Below are 14,198 nucleotides of genomic sequence, written 5' to 3'. Positions count from 1 at the left end.
TTGTACCCCTACCCATTCACTAAAGGATTAAAGAAAACATTTATTAAAAAGTCCAGACTTTTGATAAAATCCTTTATTTGGAAAAAAAAACAAAAGACATGTTAGTGACGATGACAGCTAGCTCCGCCCAATTGTGTAGTTTACCGGCATCTGAGCCATGATTGGGCAGAGTCATCATGACTTTGCCCAATCAGGGCTCTAATTCAATACTGAACCCTGATTGGGCAAAGTATTGCACCTGACCTGTGGTCAGGTGCAAGACTTGAACCAATTAGAGCTTCGGAAGGCATTTTGCCTTATGGAACGTCTGTGGTCGAACAAACCGCGAACGTCCCATAAAGTTCGGCGTTCGGTGAATGCTCGAACGGCCGATGTTCGATTTGAATTTAGGTTTGAATCGAACACTCGGACCATCCCTATTTATCACCATGCCAACCATAAGATAGGCAATGGGACTAGTAACTTCTACTGAACTGCTACTTTCTGCTTAACTAAGACAGTATTGATATTTTATATAATCCCGTGCTGACAGTAAACCTTTCCATTGATCATGTAGGGCAAAGTAAAACGTTTACTCCTCCAGCAGCATGTATTTGCCTTTTCCTTGCTCCCTCTCCAATCCCTTCAGCCATCGGGAGCAAAGGGAAATACTCTGCACTTCTAGGTATGAGTAGGATCACTCTCCCTGTTTTATATGACACTGCTAGTGTCTTGTAAATGGCCCAGCACTGTCACATGGGGCAGGGGTAGATGTCCATCACCTGCGTAAGCTCTAGCAAGTTGGTTTGGCACTTACACAGGACTTTCTTTTCCCAGTTCAGAAGTATGAATGAAGCAGCAGTGAGGAAAGGTGAGTGCATGCTGCTGGGGAAAGGGAGTTGAGTGAACTTTTTACTTTGCCCTTCATGGGCAAAGGAAAGATTTACTTTAATCTATCACCAAATAATTACATTTAACCCATTAGTAACACTTCCACCTGCTTAGAGTGCACTGCTAGCATGGGTTATGAATTAGGCTTAGAGCTTGTTCCTGTGGCATGGACGGGGCGCATGTCCAAAGGTCGGTCTGTCCTGCCATCTAGGCAGAACAGGAAGGGTCCTTCACACTAGGAATTTTTCTGACAGGCTTGGAAAAGTCCACACACGGCCTACGCTATCGCATAGGGGGCTTGTCAGCCCCTTTTGTAATAGCAATAAAGTTAAAGAATGAAAAGTTTTCAAGAATTAACAAATAAAAGTAATTAAAATCAAACACTAAAAAAATCTAGAAGCCCCATGCCCCCATGTACATACAAATGCAAACATGCATATCAGGTGTGCTCACCTGATTGTGGCACACGTATTAGGTATCGCTGCACATGTTGGAGTGAGAACAATCATTTTAGGGCCACTAATTACTGTTAACTCTAAACTGATCAGCTGTAAAGGCTTTTAAAGCATGATCTATGGACAATTTTGCGTACTGCAGTGTTTCAATGTTTTATGGGCACGCAAAATTATAAGACTTGACATTTAATATGTATTTACAGGACACAACCTCATCTTTTGTATTTAATTTTTTTTTAAATAGGTATTATATTGTGTTTATATGCACTAGAGTTAATCTTTTTTTAATGAAAATATGGGTTTGATAAACAGTTGCACTTAGCAGTGGACATGTTGTTGGACATAAGAAATTGCTTTCAAATATTATCAGGAAGGTTTTAGTAATCTTCTGGCCTAAAATGTGCATTTTAACATAGGTACAAGTATAATTAAAAATAGCTCTGGCAGAGAGAGGTTTAAGTCAAAGCAGCGGTCACCTAATAAAAAATTTAAAAATGCTTTCTGTAAAAGGAAACGATTAAAACTTACCTGTCCTGATGTCCAAGCCACTGATCATCTCTCTTATAAAATGATACTGCTGCCAAAGAGTCTTCTGCATCCAACACACATCTGGCTATGTCAGATGCCTGGTCCCCGCTGCATGTTTTACATAACCATTGTGTGTTGCAGTGACATAGAGGCTTCTAGATGGAACCACAATGCAGAGCAAGGAACCGGGCATCTGAAAAACCCAGATGTATGTTGGATTTAGAAGATTCTTTGGCAGCAGTAGCAATACAGATTGTAGATAAGGGGCACTTGTGTCAGGGCAGGTATGCAGTGGCATCACAAGGGGGGTGCTGCGGGTGCAGCCCGCATACGGGTGCCACCATTGGTGCGGTGGCACCAAAATTACTGACAGTCATTTTGGTGTCACCCCCTCTGAAAAGTCAGGCACTCGGTCATTGACCGAGAGCCCAACAGTGCCAGGAGAGAGGAGGGGACCTGGCGGCATACCTCATCCCGCCCGCTGAACGTCCCCTCCTCTCTCTGCCGGCATCCAACACCAAGATGGCTTGCCGACAGGCGTCAAAAAGATGACCGCATATGCGTGATGACGTCATCGCGCACGCGCATGGTGATGTCACGGCAGAGTTGAATCTTAAAAATGCTTACAAGTACCCTATTACCAAAATGTAGTTATTTAATACAATCTCAATACAAATTAGTAAACTAAATATGAGATTGTAGTCTATCATGGGAGCGAGCTTGGAGTGGTGACCGCTCCAAGAAGGAAGGACAGTGTCAGCACCAATTCAGAGATGATTTGAGGATCTACAGCCGAGTGATACACAAATAAGATACATTTTTGTTAATAGGGCACTTGAATGAATTTTTAAGATTTAGCTGCTGAGTTTAGTGTCACTTTAAGCTGCTCTCAAGCAACACACTTAGGACAGACAGGCAGAATAAATGACAACTCTGTATGTTTGCTGTGGATTGTGCAGCAAAATACATGGTTTGCATGTGCCTTGCCGTTGACGGTTAATTTATTGGACAAATATTAGCAACACAAAAGGAACAGGATAATTACAATGTACTTGAGTAGACACAACACTGTAATTCCTGTTATAATTAATTGCTTTAGAAAAAGGCAGCAGATTAAATAAACAATATAAGGTTTAATTAGGTACTAATCCACAAATTCTGCAAAAATTCTAGAAAATTGCAACTAACAGATACTCCTGAATATACAAAGATTATATTCTATATTATATTTACTTATTACAAGTATCCATATAATGCTGTCAATGTATGCAGTGCTTTACGTACTATTCATTCACATCAGTCCCTAAAGCTTACAATCTAAGGTCTTTCTCATATGCACACACATACTAGTGACAATTTAGAAATGAGGCAATTACCCTACCAGCATGTCTTTGTAGTGTGAGAGGAAACCGGAATTTGAAGTGGGGACGTCAGTGCTACAAAGCATTGATTATACTGATTCTACATGAAGATTTAACCCCTTCATGACAAAGGCCTTTTTTCAATTTTTTGTTTATGATACAATCCACACTTTAGGCCTGAAAATTACTTCAAACCCCCAAACATTATATATTTTCTGAAAGGCAAGACCCTATAGAATAAAATGGTGGCAGTTGCAAATTTTTATGTTGCAAGATATTAGTATCAAACCCCAAAATGTGGTGAAAATGCACTTAAATGCCCCAAAACCCAATAGAATACCCATTTTTTAAAATAAAATATAAAAGATGAGGTTACAACGAGTAAATAGATATGAAACATGCCTGGGTCATTAGTTTAGAGATACGCGTAAATATTGGCACTAGAATTATTACTCTCACTCCGGAGTGCGCGGCGATACCCAACATGTGTAGCGCGATCGATGTTTTCATACGTAGGCGCACCCTTTACATGAAGACCCGCATGCTCGCAGAGGCGAGGGACTTTAAAAAAATGCTATTATTTTTACTTTTATTTTATATTAATTTTAAGATCTGCAATGTTTTGTTTGTACTTTAATTTAATTGCTATCACATAGGGGGGCTTACAGCCCTGTCAAGCAGATTAATGGTGACAGGTACTATTTACGGTGATACAGGGGGTCCAAAAGATCCCTAGTATCACCTTTACACTTGAAAGCAGATCGCACTTCAATAGCTTATTGTTGGGCTTCAAGAGCCCAGCACTGACAGCTATGGGACAGGCCTTACCAGCCCTTACAAGCAATCTGGCGGCAAAAGGGTGTGCAAGTGTAAACAGAGTGTTTAAACGGGCCCAATGCCAGTGATGCCTGGTTCCACTGTACATCACTGGTCATGAAGGGGTTAAAGCAACCACTTTGAAGGAAATTCAGGATTTTACAGGCATTTGTCTTTTTGAATGCATAGTATAGTGGTCTCAAAGTATTGGCCCGCGAACCGGTACCATATGGCCCGCAGCCGGCTGACAAGTACCTGACTTGGGGGAGCAGCTATATGGTCTGCATCTCTGTGAGACATAGCTGCTCCTGGCGGTGCCGGCTTTCTGCAGTTCTTTTTGGCCGGGACTGTGACAGTCTTTACTGTGCACCATCCGAAAGGAAGGATTATTAAGGTCTGCACCAGCCAAAGGTTAGCCATTGCATACTGATTGTGCTAAATTTGGCATGGACATCTAGGTTTAAATAACCTTTAACCGTGATAGGGTTTTGCTATTTACATAGTATTTGAGGTTGAATAAAGACATTAGTCCATCAAGTCCAACCTATTAGTTAACATATACTAACCTCCTCCCGTGACCCAAAGCTCAGCATATAGCCAGCTATTGCCCGCTATATACTGAGAGCGCCGCAGCTGGGATGGATCCTGACAATATTGTTGAGATCCACCCAGCTGGTGATTGACAGCGGGCTCTGCCTATCTAAAAGCAGCGCCAGCTGTGCCCGCCCCTCTACCATCCATTCCGTTCCGTTTTCATTTTGGGGTTTAGATACTGTATGCTTTAATACCTTCCACTCCTTAGCCCCTTCCTCAGTCCACCATTTACCTGTATCTTTACCGCTTCTCTGCCTTGTTTCCTCTATTAACACTTAGGGGTCCATTTGTAAATTTGTTCAAGCAAGATTTACACAATTTTCTAATCTGATTCAATTGGAAAATGTTGGAATCCTGGGTGAACGTTGTGTAAATCCTTAAAAAAAATTATAAATAGTCCCCTTTGTGTTCTTCCCTTGCTTTGTGTTTGTCCTTGCCAAGCTTTATCTTGTATCATGGTATGCCAGCCCCTTTTCGTCTGTTCCTCTGTCTCTGTCACATAACATACATGAAGACAATATCCACTCGCTGCCTCACTCTCAAAAAGTATGCTAGCAGCAACTGGAAGAATCCACAGTAGTGAAGACTAGAAGGAAGCTGCTATGTCTTGCCACTGGAAAAACTACAAAACTGAAACACAACCAAAGCAGAACAGCCAATGGATGTAGAGGCTGACCTGAGTTTGGCCTGTGTCAATAGAGATTTGTTCGCATCCAATGGGTTTTGCAAGTCTATTGGAATGCAAAACCTGCTAAAAGCAGGTCAAATGCAGGTAAGAAGCAGCGGAGCTGCAGGCCAAATGCACATGTCAATGCATTGTGAATATCTCAAAAGCATCTCAAACTGATGTCATCGACATGAGCCCAAAGCCCATTGACAGAGACCTTTAACCACTTGAAGACCAGGGTGTCACACCCACTGCCTGGCCAGGCCATTTTTCAGTGTTCAGCACTGCAGTACTTTCACTGACATTTATTTAGTCATGCAAAGCTGTACTGAAATTAATTTTATATAATTTTTGGGGGGACAGATGGAGCTTTCTTTTGGTGGCATCTAATCACCACTGGGGGTTTTATTTTTTACTATATAACCAAAAATGTACCCTAAATTTTTTTTAAAAACCTGTTTCCCTATGAAATGTTATGAAACATTTATTATCACCCCAATTTTTTTGTCAAATATAAAAGACTGGGTCATGTCGGGTAAATAGACGCCAAACATGTAAAGCCCTAAAATTGCGCACGCCCGTGAAATTGCAGAAAACGACCACACCCAAAATTGGCTATAGGCGACACTTTAAACGCTTTTACCGCTCAGCACTTTAGTTGTATCAGTAAGTAATGGTCCTAAAAGTATTGCTCTCCGATGTTCACAGCGATATGTAACATGTGCAGCGTAATGGGCGCAATCGCCATTTTTGCACAATGGCGCACCCAACGCATGTTTGCGTGTGTAAGTGGGGGGGCGGGGGACTTTAAAAAAAAATTGTGTTATTTAAAAACAACATTTTTTGTCAATATTTTTTAAGCTTCTTTATTTTTTTGTATGCTTTAATTTTTTTAAACTTTTTTTTTTTTACACTTAACTTTATTGCTATCACATAGGGGGATAAGAAACCCCCTATGTGATAGCCAATTCATATAACACGTCCTGTACCTCCGGCGACGGAGGTACAGGGGGGGCGCACACCGCAGCTAGTACAATCGATCGGGCATCTCCGAAGACGTCTAATCACTTGAATGTAAACAGCCATCGCTGGCTGTTTACATGCTGACAGTTTCCCCACTCGTGTGCGCGCTGAGTCTTAAGATGTCCACCCGCTCCTATAAGGTTCCCGTCACGAATGGCCATGAACGGGAGGTGGTTAATCAATATTCAGGCCGTCATTCCACTAGCTCTTGCAGACATTGTTCAATGAATATATGGTTTTATGACTTTGAATAAATGGTTTAATTACATAACTGTTGATCATGTCAGAAATTCAGAGCTGCCCTGTGTCTTCCTGTGTTATGTCAAGGAGCCTAGTTAGCCCTCCAAGTTCTTATCTTGGAACTATAGAATGATCAGTGTCTATTTTGTGGTGATGGGAGAGTAGAAGTAGTTAAGAAGCTTAGCAAAAGACAACTAAGCAGGTTTGACATGATTCAGTGCACAAAAATGCTCTCTGTGTCTTCGGAGCCGAGTGTATTTTTGGCAGATCAACAAGACTTTTTCTGTAACAGCACGGCCACAGCCCAGAAGTACCTGTAGCACAACATCAAATCCACAATCAGGAGCGCCAGTCATGACTAGGCACTCTCAGGTCCAGCCCCTCACTATGTGCCTTTCACCACCTGCTTAAATGTGACCTCTCGCTGTGTGTTTCCTCATCTCTGATTCCTTGCACAATTTTGACCCTTTCCTTTTAGCTGACTACCTTCTCTGGCATTTGTTCAACAACATTTCTTTAGGCTATACAGTAGGGTTTTAATCATGTTTATGCCTTTTTTTTGCTCCTTCTCAAGGAGTTCCTAACATCTCCAACCTCAGACAGCAATCCCCTGCTGGCAGTTATACATGCATTTTTATTGGCCACCAAATTAAAAGGTCTCGCTGACCAATACAAAGTCTCAAGGGGTAGCACGAGATAGGCCAGAGTGCAACATGTCAAGCTGTGGTTGGAATGTTCATAATAGAGCACCCCTGGGCTTATTGAAAATCTATATGAGTTGTAACCCGGAGGTGAAAGAACAGTTTATCAGATTTGCAAAATCCACAGGTTTGCTTTACAGACATTTAAGATGTTATATGTCAGCTATGTTATATTCTCCATTCAAAAGCCAGACTCATTTGGTGTTCCCCTTTCTTTGAGTCAACAGTAATTCACACTGAGATGACTGAACATTAACAAAAGTCTCTATTGTAAAGCACTAAGCAGATTCTGCTTACCTCACCACATGCCACACTAATCTAAGCGACCTGCATATCAATATAAAACAATATGAAACGCAGGAGTATTTTCACCCTGAATACAGAGCCTCGCTGGTTTCTCTTAAAGGACAATTGCACTTTTGTGCATTACCTCTTTAAATCCCCCTTCACACTCCCGATCAATGCAGTATATAAAAACATAGATCTCAGATCATTTGATCCCTGGGTAATAATGTTTTTGCCCAAGCAGAGTGTTACTTGTCTCCTCTGAGAGCTACCATACTGCACATGGCTGACTTTTTTTTACCACAGACTATGGTAGAAAGTTCTACATGCGTAGTATGGCATCTCCTAGAAGAGATAAATGGCATAGGCGTTAACATCAATATCCACGGATCAGGTAATCTGCAGTGAGTATTATGTACTGGGGTGATTGAGAGGGTGGGGGAACTTGGTTGCATATTGCAAATGCACTTGTCCTTCAAAGTCTTTGTTTTGTTGTATTGGATCTAAGCTATCCAGAGATAAAAAGTGTCTTAAGGTGCCCATACACTGCACGATTATCGTACGATAATCGTATGCGATCGGTTTTTCGTACGATAATCGAGCAGTGTGAACGGAGACGTGCGACCGTTTCTACTGTACGGTCGCACGTCTTCAGTCGAACCAGCTTGTTCGAAAACCAGCCGGGAATCGTACGATTCTCGGCTGGTTAGAACGGTGCTCGGAAGACAAATGCTGAACGGGCCGGTGTGCGCACGCGCACACTGCCCGTTCAGCATTGCGGTCATCGGAAGCCCGCCCCTCAGGGGGGCGGGCTTGCGATGATCGAAAGTGCGATCTGCCTGTCCAAGATAGGCAGATCGTACGTTTTTTTAATCCCTTTACAACCATCGCAAGACTAAGGTCTTGCGATGGTTGTACAGTGTATGGCCACCTTTAGTCAGAACTATAGGCGGTAAGACATGATTGCAGTCTTCTATATACCAAGTGTACCTACCCCATGTTGGAAATGCAACAGCATATACCATTTGTCTTTTGAGCAGTAGATGGCGCTGTAGTGCAATGTTACTATATGCATACTTATGTATGATATATACAGGAAGTTTTTTTCTTTATATGTTTTCTCTTACAATGCTGTATTCCTATATAGATGTATACAATGTTCTTCTAAGCAAGTATAACGTAATTCAGCATTCCTGAAAATCTCAGTGCTTTATATAAACACATAACCAGCAGGTTATGGGCCCAGGCCCTAAACAGAATACTGCAAGTCAACAAGAGCCGCATCCAAGCTACTGAAAAATGGCAAGTAGTTCATATATGAAGTTTGACATTGCAAAGCTCAAACAAAAGCAACTGCCAGCTATGGAAGTTCAAACTTGAAATGAAGCAAAGATGACTTGTGGCAAGTACTGAGAACCGACAGACCCAGTAATGGAACCATGGAGGAATGGGACAAGAAGAACAGGCAAGCAAAAGCAATTATAAGTCTGCTAGTGGAAGATGACCAGCTCATCCAAACCAGAAAATAAAATACAGCTAAAGGTATGTGGACTGCATTACAGAAATTGTATTACAGGAACTGAATAAGCGTTCAAACCTACCTAACGTAAACAGTTAAATATGTCTGCTACGCAAGCTATATAAGATGAGGTTAGAAAAAGGCCAGGAAATGTGTGAACATAAAAATGCCATGTGGGAAATCGGAGAACAGCTACGTACAGTGCTATTATTTACCCTCTAGAAACCAGACCTGAGCAGGAACTAACACTAGACTACACCAAAGGAAAATTAATCGATGAATATTACAGAAGGAAAGAAAATATGCACAATGAAGAAAACAAGAATGCCCTTAAAGAGGACCTTTACCCATATCTTTAAAATAACAACAAACACACCTTTAGAAATGTTTAGTAATGACAATCTATAAACACATACTTCTAGATCATTGCAGGCTTTGTATTCTTTGCATACTTTATTTCTCTTTTCTTCCCCAGTTTTCTGACAGTGGCCATGTTTACTAAGGGCAGTTTACTAGCTCTACTACTACTTCCTGGATTTCTGGCATATGTGACGAGACATGTGACTAGGACATGTGACCATGCACATCATCTCAAGGGAGCAAAATGCCTTTCCCTGAGATCTCCTGAGATTACAGACGAGATGTCCCAACAATGCTCTGCTGATGAAGGCAATCCCAGTGTGCATTGTTTTGGCAAACTGAAGTCATTTTGCCCTTTCAAAGCAGGAAGTGAATGCTCCGCAAGTGTAAGTATTTCAAAATCACAGCATTTTACACCTGACATGTCTATGTTGTTATTAATCATCATACATAGAGGGATGCATTAGTAGAATTAGATTTTTGAGTGTAAATGTACGCTTTAAGGTGCATGAAAGCGTACAGCAAAACAAAGAAAGCAGAGTGTGTTTTTGCTATAAAAAGACTGGTCACCAGAAAAAGGACTGTTCAATCTGGAAAGTTGAGCAGAGAAAGTGAGAAACACATACAAAAGAAAGAGCTAAGGCAGCCACAAAGGAAACTGCAGGCACATCACGGAGCTCTACCTTTAAAGTGACTCAGAACAGTATACCATGCGGATGGTGTATTGACTCAGGCGCAGCAAGCCACAAGACTAGTGATGAGACCTTCTTCACAGAAATTGATTTCAGTGCAAAGGACAAAGTTTTCCTAGCAAACGGGAAAAGTATTACTGCAGAACTGAGACTCTTGAACTGTATAACACCATCAGGGGACAAGCAGAGTATCCTCGTGAAAAATGTACTGTATGTTCCAGATCTAGAAGGAAGCCTTCTATCAGTGAAAAACCTTGTTATTAACAGTCTCACAGTTCAATTCCGAGGTGATGAATGTACAATCCGAAAAACAGTAGGCAAATTGTCACAAAAGGAAAACTAGATAAACACCTACACAGACTGTTCACTGCATGAAAAAAGTCAAGACAGCCACTAATAATCTACACAACAAATGTATCCATCTATGGCACAGACGACTAGGACACCAAAACCCAGGAGCCATAAAATACATTATAAAGAGAGGCTTTAAAGAAGATATAACCATACTGCCCTGCCACATGCTTATGACATGCAAATGCTGTATGGAAACAAAGGCCACAAGTACCCCAATTCCACAGACCACCTAAAGAAAGACCACCCAGCCCATGGAGCTCATACACAGCGATGTGTGCGGACCAATGAAAACTCCCACATCAGGCGGGAACAGATATCTACTGAGTTTCATTGATGATTATTCCAGGTACACAACAACTTATCTGATGAAGCACACGAATGAAACATCAGAAAAACTTCCAGAGTTTGTAGCCATGTGCAGCCAAAAATTCCAACGGAAACCAGGAATTATACGCACCGAAAACGTAAGGGTATACATCAGTAAGGAAGTGGAATCATATCTGAAAAAACGGTATAGTACACCAGACCACCGCACCATACACTCCAGAACAAAACGGAACAGAAAAAAAACAACAAGCAGAACGGAAAAAGCAGATGCACTTAAGAAGCCATTGCCAAAATAATCACCATAGTTTCCTTTGAGAGAAGCTAAATGTCATATAGCAACTCATATGCCGTTGAGAAGGGGTGCTGGAGATGCAAAAGTATATACTATTTGTCTTTTGAGCAGTGGATGGTACTGTAGTGCAATGTTTCTATATGCATACCTATCTATGATATATACAGGAAGTTATTATCTTTATGTTTTCTCTTACAATGCTTTATTCCCATATACATGTATACAATGTTCTTCTAAGCAAGTAAAACTTAATTCAGCATGCCTCAAGACCTCAGCGCTTCATCTAAATACATAACCAACACCCCATAACTACATTGTGTTGTTACTGCTATAGAAACTAAAAAACTAAACTCTAGCATATGAACTGTTTTACCTGTAAAAGCATTTGTAATTCTGTTTAGCCTATCATGTGATTCAGGCAGCACTGCCTGGTCCCGTACTCCTTAATTTTCATTTTATATATTTGCCTGTATTTTAGATATGCTATCTGTTCCATATTACCACAAGACTATAAGTCAATCAGGGTTTGTTCACATTGTACTTTCACAGGATTTGTAATCCTCTTCAACCCATTTTGTGATCTAAACAGCAAACTTGGCCCTGCAGACTAAGAATGCATTTAATAACTCCATCCTGCTCTGGGACCCACACTAGCCTGTAGCAGTTTGCAACACAATGGATCCTTCAAAACAGCAGTGCAAGACACGTCAAAATGCATGGCAACAAGGTAGCACATCAAATGCTGCTAGGTGCATTATAAGCCTGCAGAGAGGAAGGCAGGATGCTACAACCCCAGGAACCCACAACTCTGTTAACAAAATAAATTGTTCATGCTTTCCTTCTCACCCAGCTTCCCTTAGATAGTGAGCAACACGTTGTTCTTCTATTATTATTCCTAAATGGACTATAGAGCTTAGGTAAGTGCTCACTATAATTTGTTTGTTGGTTTTGCAACTTCTGATCTATTTGTGGCTTTCCCCTTTATATGTTTCCACATGATAGAATGCCTTCCTTTGTTTCTCTGAGGATCATACCAGTTTCCTAAGAGTATACTTTTTTGTCAGTTTCCTAAGAATATGGCCTACCCAACAGCTGTCTCTTTATCTTCACAGCTATTTGATTGCTTTGTCTCCAAAGTGTTCATATTTGCTATAATCTTTGACCATCTAATGTTTAAGATATGTCAAAGGCATTTATTTACTCTGCAAGTTGCATATGGTAATTGCAGCCCTACAATAGCAGAGCATATGGAAGGTTTGTTAAAAGAAGTGACAGAAGCAGCAGTGTAATATGTATGTTGGGGTTTCTCTTTAACTGAGATTAAATACTCACGACTTCTTCCAGCTGCACTTGGATTTGTCGATGGACTTCAGCCATTTGGAATAATGTATCACCTGTAGAAATAAATCACATAAAAAATAATAAACGCCACATAAATCACAAACTGAGCCAAACAGCACAAGCAACAGACAGATGACCTTAGTTCCGAGGGGCCACACGCATAATTATAATACAAAATGTATTTTTGAAGTTTGCTCTTGGCTATTACATACTTCTTAGGCTTTCTTGATTTGAATAAAAATTATTTTTGGTTAGTTGCGATAGAATACTGACCTCTACCAATTGCTCTTTGCTGTTCTCTAAACAAGATCACTTACCATAGGAATAATATTGCCAAAAGTATTGGGAGGCCCCTCCAAATCATTGGATTCAGGTGTTTTGAATCACCTCCGTGGCCACAGGTGCATAAAAGCAAGCACCTAGGCATGAAGACCGCTTCTACAAACATTTATGAAAGAATGGGTCGCTCTCAGGAGCTCAGTGAATTCAAGTGTGGTACTGTGATAGGTTGCCACCTGTGCAATAAGTCCATCCGTAAAATTTCTTGCTACGAAATATTCCGCGGTCAACTGTTAGTGGTATTATAACAAAGTGGAAGCAACTGGGAACAACAGCAACTCAGCCATGAAGTTGTAGGCCACATAAAATGACACAGCTGGGTCAGCGCATGCTGAAGCACACAGAGCGCAGTAGTCGTCCATGGCCGAGCAGCTGCCCACTGATTAGGAGATCTGATGGAGGTTATGGACAAATACGTCCTGGTCACTAAAACTGGACAAATATTACTTATCACACAGCCAGAGCACCAAGAACTTTACAGCAAGCACCTAACTTTCTGAGCCATTATAATTAGGTGAAGGATACCCCTCCACTTACAAAAACAAAGCCTACATGCTTAGGGCTTCAGCAGTTTATATAGTTGTGCACCAGTTCACCCCACTTTCTTTTTGTCAGTAACCTGCTGATCTGGGAGCCTCTTTTGCCTTCCTGTATAAAATACACAAGGGCTTTTTCCCAACATACCAACTGCCGGATCCTTCCTGTCTTCCACATATAGAAAGCCTGATGTATTAAACTGACAGCCACCAATCATTTTCAAACCTGCCTTGGAAATCTAAAGAAACCTGCAAAGTTTCTTAACCTGGGCAAGGAATCCATGCAGAGACCAATTCTCAGGACCATCAAATAGATAGTAAAATGTTTTTACCACGGACACCATCTCTGAAACCACCCAATCTTCACCAGCGCCTCCGATTGCTGGAACTTGCATGGTAAGCATCCCCAGAAACCAAACCCTGAAGTGGTCGTGTTGTTGGAGACCAACAAAACAGCAGTACTAAAACAGACTATGAGATGTTGCTCAGGACGGAAAAGGGGGGAGGGGGCAGGTCAGATTAGAACAATCTACCAGAGCGAGATACCAAATAAGAGCAGATGTAAGAACAGAGACAAAGCTGAAATCAGGCCAGGTAAAAGTCAGACAAGACAGCAATATTAGAACAGAGAGATAGGTTGGCAATTGAACTTCTAACAGAAGTAATAGAGCGTACCCACGCAGTCATTTGGAGAGTTCAGTAATGTGCAGTGTACATCGTCTGCAGGGTGCCTATAAGGCTACAGTTATGAATCAACATGTACTGTCTATCTACTGATGTAAAGGTACCATGAAGCATTTATGTCATGGATATGGGATCACAAGTGTGTCTTACAGAACTGTATTGACGCCAAAGCATGTTATTAGGCAACATTAGCAATGGTAGCTTACTGTTATGG

At 41.2% G+C, this 14,198-nt stretch overlaps 1 protein-coding gene across 1 annotated transcript in view; it reads right to left on the bottom strand.

Annotated features, from left to right (window-relative positions):
• Window positions 1–14,198, bottom strand: part of LOC108798327 (brain-specific angiogenesis inhibitor 1-associated protein 2-like) — a 126,289-nt gene that overhangs the window by 48,240 nt on the left and 63,851 nt on the right. Inside the window, exon 4 of the mRNA XM_018570067.1 lies at window positions 12,417–12,478. Within this exon, the coding sequence (XP_018425569.1) occupies window positions 12,417–12,478 (62 nt within the window). The remainder of the gene's footprint in view (window positions 1–12,416; window positions 12,479–14,198) is intronic.

The sequence above is a fragment of the Nanorana parkeri genome, unplaced genomic scaffold (genome assembly GCF_000935625.1).
Source record: "Nanorana parkeri isolate BGI_ZX_2015 unplaced genomic scaffold, ASM93562v1 scaffold1450, whole genome shotgun sequence".
Classification (NCBI taxonomy): Eukaryota; Metazoa; Chordata; class Amphibia; order Anura; family Dicroglossidae; genus Nanorana; species Nanorana parkeri.
The sequence above is the reverse complement of the archived record's forward strand: the minus strand, read 5'-3'. Positions and strand labels throughout refer to the sequence as shown.